Source organism: Haliotis rubra, unplaced genomic scaffold (genome assembly GCF_003918875.1).
Source record: "Haliotis rubra isolate DU_JTF1 unplaced genomic scaffold, ASM391887v1 Scf110, whole genome shotgun sequence".
Classification (NCBI taxonomy): Eukaryota; Metazoa; Mollusca; class Gastropoda; order Lepetellida; family Haliotidae; genus Haliotis; species Haliotis rubra.
In genome coordinates, this window is record NW_025765004.1 from 238327 (window position 1) to 256729 (window position 18403).

At 42.5% G+C, this 18403-nt stretch overlaps 2 protein-coding genes across 2 annotated transcripts in view; both read right to left on the minus strand.

Moving 5' to 3' along the window:
- Positions 1-205: 205 nt before the first annotated feature.
- Positions 206-18403, minus strand: part of LOC124285794 (protein EFR3 homolog B-like) — an 83960-nt gene continuing 65762 nt past the window's right edge. Inside the window, 10 exon segments of the mRNA XM_046722064.1 lie at positions 206-1453; positions 1526-3471; positions 3832-3941; positions 9093-9141; positions 9532-9620; positions 9799-9929; positions 13802-13828; positions 14734-14810; positions 15972-16100; positions 17996-18157. Coding sequence (XP_046578020.1) covers positions 3316-3471; positions 3832-3941; positions 9093-9141; positions 9532-9620; positions 9799-9929; positions 13802-13828; positions 14734-14810; positions 15972-16100; positions 17996-18157 — 930 coding nt within the window. The 3' untranslated portion in view covers positions 206-1453; positions 1526-3315.
- LOC124286434 (sericin-1-like) lies at positions 1157-1759 on the minus strand. Its single transcript, XM_046722814.1, has one exon. The coding sequence runs from the start codon at positions 1757-1759 to the stop codon at positions 1157-1159; it is 603 nt and encodes a 200-aa protein (XP_046578770.1).

Here is an 18403-nt window from a genome sequence, read left to right on the forward strand (position 1 = left end):
CAGCTATCGTCGACATTTTCCCAGTTTTGAGGTACAAAGCTCATACTACAGGTTACATTAATCAGTGTATGAAATAAGCCAAATTTCCAGCCAGACATCAGGGGTGGTAACTTCAAAATGTTACCAGCTCAAAATGGATTTAACCAGACCAAATATGGTGAATTTACTCAGATGTATGGAACATCTAAAAAATCTACCAGACCATCAGGCAGGCTAGCTGTAAATTTAGACCGTCCGTCAGCAATCTAGACCGTCTTTGGCGGTCGGACGGGCCTTATTTCATACACTGCATTAATTGCAGTAACATAATGATGTAACATGATGAATATTCATATCATCTTAATTTGCATGAACAGAATCAGAAATGTGAGTAATGTTAAGGAGCAGAGTATTACTTCACGGTTTCATCTGAACACCAGTTTATACAAGCACACATGCACATGTGGAAAGACAGAGAAATAGAGCTCTACTTGTGGCTAAGGAGAGTCTACATGAAATAAATACCCAATGTTTATCACAGATATTTAGTAATCTAATATACATACATCCTTTGCAGTGTTTGAAATTAAGGATGAAAGTCAAGGGGTCTTTGTCATAGTTAAAAATTATGGGACTTTCACATCCAAAGATTTAAATCCTATTGCCCAAACCACCCAAGACCCTTCACCCCTCTGTATATACAACACTGCTAAGATCACATTTCTACAGATAGTTACATTATGTACACAATATATGAACCACATGCAGGTCATGTATACAAGATGTTTATAACATCTCCTTATGGTATCCACTTTATAACATTCAACAACAGCAGTTTTCATGAAATGTCAATGTTTCTACTATATTTAGTTAAAATAATTTACCTTTTATTGTTTCTGTAAAAACTGATTTGTTGCAATGGTAATTTATTCATTAACTTACTTCATAACTGACAAAAATATTGCCTTAATTTTGTCATGACATGATTGTGATTCAGACAAAACACGTTGGTTCCATATTAAAATGTCTCACTACAGGCACACTACATACACAAATTGCTGTAAAATATGTATAAAAAGAAACACAAGATACAGATTATAGTACAAACATTCATAATACATTAATTAACAGTGCCTAATACAAAAAAATAAATAAACATACAGTGCAAACAGGTATTCTACAAGTATCCAAACACTGTATTCATACTTGATGTATCGGACTCCTCCCCTCCTGTATTCCCACTGGATGTATGTGACCCCTCCCCTCCTGTATTCTCACTGGATGTATGTGACCCCTCCCCTCCTGTATTGTCACTGGATGTATGTGACCCCTCCCCTCCTGTATTCCCACTGGGTCTATCAGACTCCTCCCCTCCTGTATTCCCACTGGATGTATGTGACCCCTTCCCTCCTGTATTCTCACTGGATGTATGTGACCCCTCCCCTCCTGTATTCCCACTGGATGTATGTGACCCCTCCCTCCTGTATTCCCACTGGATGTATGTGACCCCTCCCTCCTGTATTCTCTCACTGGATGTATGTGACACCTCCCCTCCTGTATTCCCAATGGGTCTATCAGACTCCTCCCCTCCTGTATTCCCACTGGATGTATGTGACCCCTCCCCTCCTGTATTCTCACTGGATGTATGTGACCCCTCCCCTCCTGTATTCCCACTGGGTCTATCAGACTCCTCCCCTCCTGTATTCCCACTGGGTCTATCAGACCCCTCCCCTGCTGTATTCTCACTGGATGTATAACACATACTCTGCTGTATTCTCATTGGGTCTCTCAGTCTCTCATTGGGTATCTCAGCGTGCTAGTAACAAGCCCTCTTCAATCTAACATACTTATGTGGTTTAAGTATTGTGTGTTCTAATCATTGTCCTGTCTGCCTTACCCTGTCTTGTAGTACTATTACTGGCTCTACTACCAATGCTACAATGGTAACTTATAAACAGTAATAATATAATGTGAAACTGACAGACTACCTCATCAAACATCAATATCCAGAGATTACACAATTAGATCATGCCAAATTATAGTGTATAAAGAAACATATGGGAATTCATTGCTGAAACTTCATGATCTCAGTCACAATAATGAAAACAAATGCTGGGGATCAAATTACTGAACAATACTCCTACCGTACATGCACTTTACATATACTGAGATTAACAAAGAATCACCCTTGTTACAATGGTTTTCATGAATGACGTTGGTCTCTAAGTGACCCAACTGAAGTGATGGAGTATGTACATATGAATTTATAACATGTAACCAGCGAGCTGACCGGACATGTGCACTGCTAGAACACTACATGTATTCACATCCATCCTACTGCTGCCTTTGATACAAGATGGTGTTCTCAAATAAATCAACCTCTCCTACAGTAATCTAGTTAATCTAGTACACTAAACAAATTGTTCTAGCATGGCTCTTGAATGATTTTGGCCTTGTGGATGTGGACATGGTTGCTATTGGTGCTAGTAATGAAACATTAGCTTCCCCACTGCATCCAATGGAACAGAAAGATTAAAACAATGCCAACACTATAATTAAAGCTATAGATATAATGATGTGATCATCTTGCATCCGTTATGTACAATCACACCTTAAAAGCTTGATTACCAAAACATACTGCAACCCTTATTTGATTATAATGCATCACTACCTTCAGTTCATTGGTTTCTCTATGGTCAAAATAGTTTTCTTCTCATGATAATCATCCCAACCAAATGGCAGTACATTTAAGTCCAATGTGCACATGTTTGTAAATGTACGAAGTCAAAGAGTCAGTGTTTGTAAATGTCGACCTTGCATCTGCCCGACTGTTCAACCTTGCAGGACTGAGTAGAGATATACGGCATAGAAAGCTTTGTACATGAGTGTACCATCTTGTGAAAAATGCTACATATTTCTGACAATCTGAATGGACAGAACAGCGACAAACTGGCTATCAAATATATTATAAATACTCACTAAAACATGGCCTAGGATCTTGTGGACTTCATGATGTATGCATACTTTGGAATGGTTTGTATTACAAACATGACCCTTCCTGTAGCCAAATCTACTGAAAATTCTCATCGCTGATTATAGTAGGGGGAGGGAGAAGTTTCATGTTGTCAGTATTTCCAACAGCAGAGGATGGAGTCTCTCTCCACCAATCTGCTGTCTTCATACTGATAGATTTTCCTTTCTCAGCACTAGTCAGATTGAATGATACATGTTTATCAGATCTGATTTCATCCATGATGTGAAAACTGTCAGAAATATGTAGCAATCAAAACGGATAAATAAGATCATAAATGACTGTCCATAAGGTAAAACACAGCTTTAGTATACAAAGAGATCTGGGAACTGCATCTCAAACACAGGCACGGATGTTGCTGACTTGTCATCATCATCAGTGACAGCAGCGTTGGTGGGGTTCGGGACAGTCTCCTCCACCATGTCCAGGATCTCACTCAGCTTGTTGTGGAAGTGGTTGGACTGCAACAACAACGTCACCGCACAGTTACTTATTGTGTCCAGCAAGCTATCCAAACGTTCTATTGGCCACCAGCGCCAGGGTTTTACGCCACAATCATCATTATCTTTCTATATCTACAGACTACCCTGTAAGTGTTTCAGTACGAAGTTCAGTTTTTCCAAATGTGTGAGATATGAAGATTAAGACACAGTTCTGAGGAAATCATGGTGTATTAACTGAACCTGACCATCTTCCCTATGCCACCTCTTTTGACAAGCACAGGATAGTGGGAAATGATTTAATCTCTGATGTCTGAGGGGGGGCTATATTATTATAAAAGCCATGGCTAAACTGATATCCTCAGGTCTGTCACTACTCACCTTAGCTTCTGACCTGGCTACAATCTCCTCGAAGGGAGCTTTCTGGAAGGTCTCCAGGATCTCCTTCCGCTTCTTGTCCTCCTGCTCCTTGTTGGCACAGCTGTCCTCAGCTGTAACATACACTCAAGCAGGTTACAACAAACAGCGATAACCACACACTCTCAGCCAAGTCATTACACACTCTCAGCCAGGTCATAACACACACTCAGTCAGGTCATAACACACTTGGTCATAGCAAACAGGCAGATCATAACACACTCTCAGCCAGGCCATAACACACACTCAGTCATGCCATAACACACTTGGTCATAGCAAACAGGCAGGTCATAACACACTTGGTCATAGCAAACAGGCAGGTCATAACACACTTGGTCATAGCAAACAGGCAGGTCATAACACACTCTCAGCAAGGCCATGACACACACTCAGTCATGTCATAACAGACTCTCAGCCAGGCCATAACACACACTCAGCAAGGTCATAACACACACTCAGCAAGGTCATAACACACACTCAGTCATGTCACAACACAATTGGTCCCAGCAAACAGGCAGATCATAACACACTTGGCCATAGCAAACAGGTAGGTCATGAGACACTTGGTCATAGCAAACAGGTAGGTCATAACACACTTGGTCATAGCAAACAGGCAGGCCATAACACAATTGGCCATAGCAAACAGGCAGGTCATAACACGCACTCACCCAGGCCATAACACACTCTCAGCCAGGTCATAACACACACTCAGTCATGTCATAACACACTTGGTCATAGCAAACAGGCAGGTCATAACACACTTGGTCATAGCAAACAGGCATGTCATAACACACGCTCAGCCAGGTCATAACACACACTCAGTCATGTCATAACACACTTGGTCATAGCAAACAGGCAGGTCATAACACACTTGGCCATAGCAAACAGGCAGGTCATAACACATTCTCAGCCAGGCCATAACACACACTCAGTCATGTAATAACACACACTCAGTCATGTCACAACACACTTGGTCATAGCAAAAGGCAGGTCATAACACACTTGGCCATAGCAAACAGGCAGGTCATAACACACTCTCACTCCCAGGCCAGTAATGTCACAACACACAAACAGTCAGGTAATAACACCGCTCTCACTCATGTCACAACACAGCTTGGTCATAGCACACACTCAGTCATGTAAAACACAGGCAGGTCATAACACACTCTCAGCCAGGTCATAACACACTCTCAGTCAGGTCATAACACACGCAGCAGGTAATCCAGTCATGTCACACCACACTTGGTCATAGCAACAGGGCAGGTCATAACACACTCTCAGCCAGGTCATAACACACTCTCAGCCAGGTCATAACACACACTCAGTCATGTAATAACACACACTCAATCAGGTCACAACACACTTGGTCATAGCAAACAGGCAGGTCATAACACACTCTCAGCCAGGCCATAACACACACTCAGACAGGCCGTAACACACTTGGTCATGGCAAACAGGCAGGTCATAACACACACTCAGTCAGGCCATAACCAACACTCAGACAGGCCGTAACATACTTGGTCATGGCAAACAGGCAGGTCATAACACACTCTCAGACAGGCCATAACACACACTCAGACAGGCCGTAACACACTTGGTCATGGCAAACAGGCAGGTCATAACACACACTCAGACAGGCTGTAACACACACTCAGACAGGTCATAACACACTTGGTCATGGCAAACAGGCATGTCATAACACACACTCAGACAGGCCGTAACACACTTGGTCATGGCAAACAGGCATGTCATAACACACACACTCAGACAGGCCATAACACACACTCAGACAGGCCATAAACACGCCGTCATGGCAAACAGGCAGGTCATAACACATACTCAGACAGGCCGTAACACACACTCAGACAGGTCATAACACACTTGGTCATGGCAAACAGGCAGGTCATAACACACACTCAGACAGGCCGTAACACACTTGGTCATGGCAAACAGGCATGTCATAACACACACTCAGACAGGCCGTAACACACACTCAGACAGGCGGTAACACACACTCAGACAGGCCGTAACACACTTGGTCATGGCAAACAGGCATGTCATAACACACTCTCAGACAGGCCGTAACACACACTCAGACAGGTCATAACACACACTCAGACAGGCCATAACACACACTCAGCCAGGTCACAACACACTTGGTCATGGCAAACAGGCTTGTCATAACACACACTCAGACATTCGCCATAACACACACTCAGCCAGGTCATAACACACTTGGTCATGGCAAACAGGCGTCATCAACACACACACTCAGACCGCCATAACACACACTCAGCCCAGGCGTCATAACACACACTCAGACAGGCCATAACACACTTGGTCATGGCAAACAGGCATGTCATAACACACACTCAGACAGGTCATAACACACACTCAGACAGGTCATAACACACTTGGTCATGGCAAACAGGCATGTCATAACACACTCAGACAGGCCATAACACACACTCAGACAGGTCATAACACACTTGGTCATGGCAAACAGGCATGTCATAACACACACTCAGACAGGCCGTAACACACACTCAGACAGGTCATAACACACTTGGTCATGGCAAACAGGCAGGTCATAACACACACTCAGACAGGCCGTAACACACTTGGTCATGGCAAACAGGCAGGTCATAACACACACTCAGACAGGCCATAACACACACTCAGACAGGCCGTAACACATTTGGTCATGGCAAACAGGCATGTCATAACACACTCTCAGCCAGGCCATAACACACACTCAGACAGGCCGTAACACACTTGGTCATGGCAAACAGGCAGGTCATAACACACACTCAGACAGGCCGTAACACACACTCAGACAGGCCGTAACACACTTGGTCATGGCAAACAGGCATGTCATAACACACTCTCAGCCAGGCCATAACACACACTCAGACAGGCCGTAACACACTTGGTCATGGCAAACAGGCATGTCATAACACACACTCAGACAGGTCATATCACACACTCAGACAGGCCGTAACACACTTGGTCATGGCAAACAGGCATGTCATAACACACACTCAGCCAGGTCATAACACACACTCAGCCAGGTCATAACACACACTCAGACAGGCCGTTACACACACTCAGCCAGGTCATAACACACACTCAGACAGGCCGTAACACACACTCAGCCAGGTCATAACTCACTTGGTCATGGCAAACAGGCATGTCATAACACACTCTCAGCCAGGTCATAACACAAACTCAGACAGGCCGTAACACACTTGGTCATGGCAAACAGGCATGTCAAAACACACACTCAGACAGGCCGTAACACACACTCAGCCAGGTCACAACACACACTTGGTCATGGCAAACAGGCTTGTCATAACACACACTCAGACAGGCCATAACACACACTCAGCCAGGTCATAACACACTTGGTCATGGCAAACAGGCATGTCATAACACACACTCAGCCAGGCCATAACACACACTCAGACAGGCCGTAACACACTTGGTCATGGCAAACAGGCATGTCATAACACACACTCAGACAGGTCATAACACACACTCAGCCAGGTCATAACACACACTCAGACAGGCCGTAACAACAGCCAGGTCACAACACACACTTGGTCATGGCAAACAGGCTTGTCATAACACACACTCAGACACGCCATAACACACACTCAGCCAGGGCATAACACACTTGGTCATGGCAAACAGGCATGTCATAACACACTCTCAGACAGGCCGTAACACACACTCAGCCAGGTCATAACACACTTGGTCATGGCAAACAGGCATGTCATAACACACACTCAGACAGGCCGTAACACACACTCAGCCAGGTCATAACACACTTGGTCATGGCAAACAGGCATGTCATAACACACTCAGACAGGCCGTAACACACTTGGTCATGGCGAACAGGCATGTCATAACACACACTCAGACAGGCCGTAACACACACTCAGCCAGGTCATAACACACACTCAGCCATGTCATAACACACTCTCAGCCAGGCCATAACACACTTTCAGCCAGGTCATAACACACACTCAGTCATGTCATAACACACACTCAGTCATGTCATAACACACTTGGTCATAGCAAAAAGGTAGGTCATAACACACACTCAGCCAGGTCACAACACACACTCAGCCAGGTCACAACACACACTCAAGCAAATCTCAACATTCATTTGTAGGTATGTTACTGACCATGTTATCTGCACATTCACTTACATAATGTCATTTCAAATTCGGAAACATTTGTCTTTTGCAAGAGAACTTTAAAACAGAGAACAAATCCCTCACACTAACTTCAGGGCTTCAGACAATATTTTGAACCTTTTGAGTATATTAACGATATTGATGCTAAATTTCATCACATGTTTGATTACATCTAGTTGAAGACATAAGTATGAGCTCTCACAAACATGTCACAAACCAAAGGACACCAAAAAATGAACAACAAGAATGTACAATTTAGTGATCTCTCTCAAAACCTTACCGTTTCAATGCCCCACCTTAAGGATGAAAGTTACCAAATACCACAAGGAACACTGCTTGAACATTTCCAACTTTGAGAGATTTAGAGTGAATTCGACCTTCATTATCAGTTGCAAGTATCTTAAGAACATTTCAAAGGGCTATCAAGCATGATAACCAAACAAGATATGCCATGTTCTTGTCATTTAAAGTAGGTCACTGTGAACTGTTACAACTTGTCATACATATTTACAAATAATGTGACTACAAGAAGGCTGTAACATCATCTGCAGAAAGAAGCAATTCAGTGATAATGACAACCATAATTTAGAAATGACCTTCAAGATCACCTTGACCTTAAACTTAGGTTAGTCACAACCTTTTAGTGTTTTCAGCCAGCCCTCAGAAACCATGTACCCGGTTCTACTGGCCTACATTACACCAACAGACAACAACAATGGTTATGCAATGCATGTTTTACTGTTAGGTTCCACTGAGAATGTGCCTGGTTCTTTCATTAAGATGCAAACTATCTGGGGAACTGTGTCGTTGTTCGCAAATTGTGCGGCTAATTCTGTCTGAGGTGTGTATATATTCAATAGTTTGACAACCCTCTGCTTGATTTCTTTGCTGGGCCTGAAACTGTTAATAAACATTAACATAAAATAGAGAGTACAAAGCCCAGACATATCAAGTGTTTTCCGCTGCCTTCAACAAAGTTAGTATGGAAACAGCAGTCTTGTGCTGTAAACTGATCAAACGTACCCAACATTTTCTTCAGTGATTCTACGGTTATTTCCTCGTCAACCCTTCTCTGGAAGGAGAAAAGACAAAATAACTAAGTCAGCAAATAAATGAAAATACATTCATAATGAAAGACAAATGTTTGATAGGCGAAGTCATCAGTATCCTAGCTGTATCATACTGGTTGTGAACATCAACTCTGGGCATGGCATCACTGCCAGCCATTCCTAAATATGCTAATTCCAAACGCCAGTTCAGAAGAAGGTACTAATATGCATACCTCTAATTATGACACACAGAGAGACACTGAGTCATGATTAAGTAAATAGTTCCATGTGTTTGTTGAGAGAAATTCTGACAGGATTTGGATATACTGTATCTGTAATGAAACGTTCAGCGTCAGTGAAATAAGGGAGCTTACAACCATTGTGGTAGCAGCATCTTTGATCTTTGATCTTACCCTGAGCATTGAAGGGGAACCATCGACACTCTCCATCTCAATGTTGATAGACCCTATGTCACTAACACTCCGCCCAATATCAGGAGTCTCTGAAAACACACAATTACAAAATAAAAAAAAGAAAGCTAATAATTCAGTGTAGAATTTCCATGAAATGATTCTATTTTAACTCTTGATAAATCTAACCCAAAGAATGACAACAAATGTGAAGGAACTATGAACCCAGTCTTGTTTCATGAAGCACTCCCATCAGTACATCGGTGTTACCTGCAGCGAAAGGTTTGTGCGTGAACGGAGTTGAGAGTCTGGAAGTGTCATGGCCACTGCCACTCAAGGCTTCTGCAATCTGGGCCTGGGAGAAGAGCCAGCTGTCTTTGACTGTTTCACTTGCTGGGTAGCTGGTAACACAGGACAAACTTTATATCAACCTATAGTGGGCCATAGATCAATATAACACACAAACAATCCCTAAATAGTCTTCTCATCCTACAGTGGGCACAAGAACCACTACCATAGATCAACTCAACACACAGGAACACGCCACACATCAACTTCTCTTCCTACAGTGGGCACAAGAACCACTGCCATAGATCAACTCAACACACATCAACTTCTCTTCCTACAGTGGGCACAAGAACCACTACCATAGATCAACACAACACACAGGAACACACCACACATCAACTTCTCTTCCTACAGTGGGCACAAGAACCACTGCCATAGATCAACACACCACACATCAACTTCTCTTCCTACAGTGGGCACAAGAACCACTACCATAGATCAACTCAACACACATCAACTTCTCATCCTACAGTGAGCACAAGAACCACTGCCATAGATCAACACAACACACATCAACTTCTCTTCCTACAGTGAGCACAAGAACAACTGTCATAGATCAACACAACACACATCAACTTCTCTTCCTACAGTGAGCACAAGAACCACTACCATAGATCAACTCAACACACAGGAACACACCACACATCAACTTCTCTTCCTACAGTGGGCACAAGAACCACTACCATAGATCAACACACCACACATCAACTTCTCTTCCTACAGTGGGGGAACCACAAGAACCACTACCATAGATCAACACACCACACACAGGAACACACCACACATCAACTTCTCTTCCTACAGTGGGCACAAGAACCACTACCATAGATCAACACCACACACACATCAACATCAACTCTTCCTACAGTGGGCACAAGAACCACTCAACACACCATAGATCAACACACCACACAGGAACACACCACACATCAACTTCTCTTCCTACAGTGGGCACAAGAACCACTGCCATAGATCAACTCAACACACAGGAACACACCATACATCAACTTCTCTTCCTACAGTGGGCACAAGAACCACTACCATAGATCAACACAGGAACACACATCATCAACTTCTCTCTTCCTACAGTGGGCACAAGAACCACTGCCATAGATCAACTCAACACACATCAACTTCTCTTCCTACAGTGGGCACAAGAACCACTGCCATAGATCAACTCAACACACAGGAACACACCACACATCAACTTCTCTTCCTACAGTGGGCACAAGAACCACTACCATAGATCAACTCAACACACAGGAACACACCACACATCAACTTCTCTTCCTACAGTGGGCACAAGAACCACTACCATAGATCAACTCAACACACAGGAACACACCACACATCAACTTCTCTTCCTACAGTGGGCACAAGAACCACTACCATAGATCAACTCAACACACATCAACTTCTCTTCCTACAGTGGGCACAAGAACCACTACCATAGATCAACTCAACACACAGGAACACACCACACATCAACTTCTCTTCCTACAGTGGGCACAAGAACCACTACCATAGATCAACTCAACACACATCAACTTCTCTTCCTACAGTGGGCACAAGAACCACTACCATAGATCAACTCAACACACAGGAACACACCACACATCAACTTCTCTTCCTACAGTGGGCACAAGAACCACTACCATAGATCAACTCAACACACAGGAACACATACACCTGAATTCAACTTATATAAATACATGTATGTACAAACCGAACATGTAAACAATAAACTAATTAGACCATGTACACAGTTTCAGTAGAACGAAATGGTTAGACAAAGAAATCTAGTTGTGGTTACTATTGTTTTCTACATACACAAACAAGTACATCGTGATACATATACTGATTGCCACAAAGTAAAACTGAACCAACAGAAATACTTCTTTACAAAATATCTGAAAGTTGATGTTAGATATAGATGTGAATGCTATCAATCCTGCAAAAATCATAAGGTAAGGTAAAGTCATTACTGAACAGCAGTGTCATACAGAAGCAAGGTTTGGTATGATGGATAGTGCTGCCTAGCAAATGCTGAGGCTAAAGTGACAGACAACAAAATAATTCGAAGTTGCAATGTATCAGTTATCCTTGAAATGGCATCAGGTAAAAAAGCTCCAGGATGTGTTTTCTTTGTGCCGCTGGGTACAGTGACCCGAGTCAGTAGGTCTCTTGGTCTACATCTCATACTCTATTATATTCTTTTTCCTACATTCATTTTCTGGAGTGAATGAGCAGCCCTGAATATCAATTAAGTTTGTTTTGTCAGTGGTAACTCAATCATTCCTGTTTTACAAATCTGTAAGTGTAGTCAAGTGCTATACTCTCTGAAAATATAAATCCAGAGATTGTCAGGATATTTTACACAGATGCTACTAGACATGTACTTATGTTACATTTACAGCTAAACTCACTTCACAAGCAATGACTTTTGTTTGTTTGTTTTGTTTGATTCTTTAATGTCCAGTATTCCAGCAACAGTAGTCAGTAAAGACACCATGAGCAGTCTGAACACCTCTCAGAAGTCGCCTTTTCTGACAAGAATGGCTTGCTGACGAGCAGTTCTCACAGACCTAAGCCGGTCCTGCAATGTCAAGTGGTTACAGTGTTTGATCATCATACCAGTCCTGGGTTCCAGATCACATTGGGGTCAACAGGGGGTTATTGCTGTGTCACCAGAAATAGTCTACAGTCCGCAGTGGTGACCAGCAAGATATTCCTACCTTTGATAACTGCTGCACCATACAACCACGGGTTATTCAACATCACAGTCAGCAATATATAAGCTATATCATGCAGCCTGTCAAATAACCAAGTCTGGACCAATCAGATCAGTGACTGAGCATAAGCATCAGTCCCACTTTCGATACATAACAGTTGATTGTTACAAAACCCAGATCCCTACAAGGCTCCATCAGCTAAGCAATCTGCCCCCAAATACACTTGCACATGGTTCCCATCCATTGTTGCAATCAGAACCATGTTCATTGGTGTTATTAGCAACCAGGGCAAGCTTCCTGTTCCAGCTGGCTAGACACAGATCACATTCACTGGGCCCTGCTAGACTTCTCGTCACAATACATGCTGCCAACTGACTGGACAAACACACACAACTACATTCGTCTTGTGACAATATACGATACACATTACATGTCTGAATATTCATGTGTAAGTCAGTACAAGCGCAGAATAAATGACATCTAACAATTGAGCATATGCAAGAATAACTAAGAATCGGGTGTTGCACAAAAACTGAAGCTTGTTTCAAACTGCAACAAACTACTACTGAAATATTGCGCAAACAATGATTCTGAGCAGTAGCTAGGACACTTAGAACATAAGTAAGTTAGGACAAAAACATCATGCTGGTTACATGGTTACACAGGAAGCCGTGTGAACACAGGATTCTGGGGCCGTGACGTTACTCACAGCAGGAGAACAGTGAGGGCAATCACGGATGGAGAAGGCACTGGACACTGTCATAACATGATTCATCAACGGTTCAAAAAGCAACACTACCAGCTCAAAAAGCACTTATGAAGTGAAGAAAGTTTTTGATGATAATTGAAAGTAAAATCTTATACATAGTGTATGACAAAGGAAGTATCATATTCAGGCAGATTCTGTACACATTCAGTTAGGTGCCCAAAAAGTTTCTTTACGTCGAAAGCTTAAAGCAAAAAGTTTCAAACTATTTTCTGTGATCATTATTTGTGCAAATGCTTTTAGTGTGTTGAAGTTGAAGCACCATACAGCTTCATGCAGACACAACAAAGCATGACTGACTCAAAGTTGTCCATAAAGGGAGCATTTTGTTCGTGTCTCTAGCTGTGCCATTGTAACATCTCGGCCCCTTCTAAAGCCTGAATAGTAGAAGTTGTTGTAAAGGGAGGTTACCCATGCTGTTACTTACAGATCGGAGTTCTCAAGCTCATCTAGGCTGTCAAGAGGGAACGGGATGGATCATTCTACTATCTGTGTACCCATTATATGTGTGCATACAGTGCTATGATGGAAACACTACAACACACACCTCCAGGCTCACATCATCAAGTCATTTATTATCAATGACAAACATGCTGTATTAAATATCGATGTTTAATGAAACAACAAACTTTAATGTACAATAAATTAGGTTAAAACTGAAAAACTTGCATAGAAGGATCTCTGTATCTTATTACATACTTACTGTAAAATATCAAACACATATTCACTGGAAATGACTATGGAACAATACCATTTGATGGTTAACAGTAGGCCGCAAACATAGACCTGAGTTACCTCCCTTAAATTACATCAAAGATTGAAAGCACAGCAAACTTGTGACAGCTAATAAAACATTGGTATTCGATTGCAAAACTTATATTTACCTCATTTAAAGCAAAATGGCTTTTGCATGATCAAAAAATTCCTGACATAAAGCTTTGCAAATAAACAACAACTTGCAAGCAGAACAGAGAAAGTGTACAATGAGCTTCTGTAAATAGATCCACTGACATTACATTTATCTCTCCTAAGGACAAAACAACTATATAGACAGTAGTGTGTTTCAGGTTTCAGAATTGTAGTAGAAAACACTGTTACTTCAACTCAAACTTCACATAAACTTTGGTCAAGTGAAATGATGAAAGATACTGAATTTGATAGATAGATAGATATCTATTCCTTTGTGCAATGGCCCATCAACCTGCATAAGAGGAACAGAGAAGAAATTCAATGATAAATCTCCCTTCCCCATACAAGGAATTAGTGTCAATCTGTCCCTACACTACCGTGCGAGGTAACAGAGAGGGCTGTGTATGTATGCTTGGGAGTAGCATGCTATGTGGGGTTGTCTGCACCTACCTGTGTGGTCGATTTGTCCGGTTGTAGGCGAAGTTTGGCAGGAGATGGGGGGCCTCCTTACTGCGTGTATCTATCACCTGTCCAGTACAACAACATCAGTATCACAAAGATAATCTGCCCTGTACAACATGTCAGTGAAATTGACAAAAGGACTTGACAAAAAATACACATGACAACATGCTGCCTGATTCAATACTTGCACCTGTCGGTGACATTAATAACAATGGTTCCTTCACAGACCTCATCTCTGTCAGGAATATTATGATACCAGAATCAGACCTCAACATCCACTGACTAGTAGTTAAAATGCAAATCACTTTAACATTTTGGATCACCTTAATCACACCTTTCTCTCTGGGAAGTTTCACAGTGAGTTAAGGCTGATGGGGGTGCTTATAATGTCCACAGATAAATGTTTACTTGCAACAAAAAGAAACCATAGCAACAAAGCAAAGTGTAAATCACTAAAAAGATCTGTGTACACAATCAATAAACCTCATGACACACATGCCAGGCAGGTCATGGAAATTCCGATCAATATATTGATTCACATTAAGGTTTCACATTTGAAGAAAATAAATCCTGAGTCTGCTTCCATTACTGTATGACCATGAAGAAGAAAGAAGACAGTCTGGTGATTCTATAAGTATAGTTCAAGACACCTAAGCTACATACTGACAAGGAGGTCAAGACAGTGGTATTACATGAGCTACATACTGACACAGATGACTACATCTAGGAGGTCAAGACAGTGGTATCACCTGAGCTACATACTGACACAGCTGACTACATCTAGGAGGTCAAGACAGTGGTATTACCTGAGCTACATACTGACACAGCTGACTACATCTAGGAGGTCAAGACAGTGGTGGTGACACATTACCTAGGAGGCTACATACTGACACAGCTGACTACATCTAGGACTGACTGCTACACACAGCTGACTACATCTTTGGTTTTTTTGCCGCTTTTAGCAATATTCCAGCAACATCATGGCGGGGGAAACCAGAAATGGGCTTCACACATTGTACCCAGGTGGGGACTCGAACCCGGTCTCGCCATTGTGGCGAGCCAGCAGCTTTAACCACTAGGCTATCCCACTTTTAGGTGGTCAAGACAGAGGTTTTAGGTGAGGTCAAGACAGTGGTATTACATCTAGGAGGTCAAGACAGTGGTATTACCTGAGCTACATACTGACACAGCTGACTACATTTAGGAGGTCAAGACAGTGGTATTACCTGAGCTACGTACTGACACAGCTGGGGGATGGCAGTGAGCTGACTGACAAGGTTCAGGTATGCTCCTATCAGACCATGGATTGCACATTTGTGTGTCAGTGGAAGGCCCATGTTTGTTACAGCCATTTGCTGAAAAATGAAAGTCATAATTAAGTATATAAAGCCTCAAATTAAACAGGTTATTTAAATCATCGACATAGCATAGTCAATAGCAAGTGCAGATGACATTAACACTGGACTCCATGGTTGTGTACCAGATTACACACTCCAAGCATGCTTCCCTGATATTCGTTATCCTATCTCATGACTGATGGGCAGGCTGATCCATCTTTTGAGGGGATGGGCAGGCAGGCCTGTTGTGTCAGGACAGTTATACAAATAAGTGGAACACTCTGAAAATATAGGGGTGGCATGATCCCAATCCACAGAGTCTAGTATTAGTGGGATGAAAACTGAAGCTGATGTAATGACCAGTGTTGAACAAGTGAATATCTGGCTGGCTGAGGTGTTTGCAAATCATCCTGCAGGTGTCTTGGTTCAGCTGTCACTCTGTGGGAGCTGTCTGTCTGGAGAGAGAGGAAGTATCAGCAAGAATGTTGGAAATGCCTAGGAGTAAATGCAAATCTATAATGCACCTTTTCCATGTGAAAGGTACATCTTCTAAGCGCTAACACACAACCTGCTTATTTATTACACCAGATCACACACCAGGATATGATGAAGTAGCCCTTAAATAGGAGGACATCTGTGACTGATGAACATGAAGGTGAGGTGAAGGGGGCGCAGTGGGCGAGCTGGCTAAGGTGCCAGGCTACTGGTGCCAGGTTACTGATCCAGCGAGGTTGAGGTAACGGGATCGAGCCCACCTGTGAATGGGTGTAAAAACCTTGGTGTCAACTTTGTGTGCAGACTCTTTTAGTGTTGTCACTGTGCACTTAACCCTGTGCACTTAAAAGAACCCACGAATTCGTTGGTATATGACCAGATGGTGGCCACATGAATACGTGCAAACACCTAGTTGCAGATAGAGCAACATGCAGTGAACTTGGACAAAGTACTTTGACTATGTGTCCCAGTCCATCCAGCTGTGAATGGGTACCTCGTTAGGATGAGAAAGCCACAATAACTCGGTGCGCCTAGCGGCAGCAAGAGTTATATACTCCTCAGGAAGTTGAGATTATTATTGATACTAGTTGCATGGATATGTGAGCTATATAAATATCCTATAAATAATCTAGAAGACTCTACAATTGGATCCCTGGCAACTGAGGACTGTGATATTGACCATCACAACCATGTTCCCCGTAGAGCGCCGCCATGTCTTACAGTCAAACATAACTGCTTGAAATTCCTGGATAGTTGATCTCTCATTTTGGCATCGATGAAGAGATGATGGCTTAATGTGACCTATGTAAAGACCTCCAGGATCACACCACAGTTGCAGGAAGATTTAAAGAGACTAGAACTTGAGAAGCTGTGGAGTCCTGTGAGCAGGCATTGCTATATGTGGGCCATGAGACAACCAGAGACTGAAACAAGTTCCATGAGTCAAAGCTCCCTGTGAACATGGCAGCTGCCTGGGAAGAAATACACTTGAAGTTGTCAAAAAGTTGACTTGCCACCTTAGACACTGAATAAGAAAATCTGATCTGTATGACATGCACACAAATGTTAAAAATACCAGGTATATCAACTTTATCACACAGCTAGAAAATCACATGTTAATGTTTCACAAATGAAGATTATTAATCAAGTAATCAACACCCCCAAAACAAGAGTCTCGCTTGACACTCTTGATGTCTTGTTATACAGAGGCATGCTGGGACAAGGGGCCCGTAGGGTGTGTTTGCTAAATCTTCCTACACTGTTTTAAAATCAAAGAAAGGTGACATATTTCAATGTTGTGGATGGATAAGTTACAAAATGTTTTGAACAAACAAAAGCAACACAGTTCAAGGAAGATGCATGATGATGACACACATCTCAGCTTAGCTGCCTCAAGCTTTTTTAACACTTCTGCATACCTGAATATCAAGGGCGAGTCTGAAAAGTTCCACAAGTATCTCGTCACCTCCCATTTCGATGCAGATGAGGGCCATGGTGCAGTAGAGAGCCTCGAGGTTGTCCACACAGTTGCTCTCCATCTGCATGTTCTCCAGCAGGTGCCAGTAGAACTGCATCCCACTCTGTCAACACATTGATGATGATAGGCATCAGCTATGACAACATACATGGGATACGATAGACCATTAATCTCTATAGGCATCAGCTATGACAACATACATGGGATACGATAGATCATTAATCTCTATAGGCATCAGCTATGACAACATACATGGGATACTATAGACCATTAATCTCTATAGGCATCAGACAACTATATGACAGCATACATGGGATGACAACATACATGGACCTATAGGCATAATCAT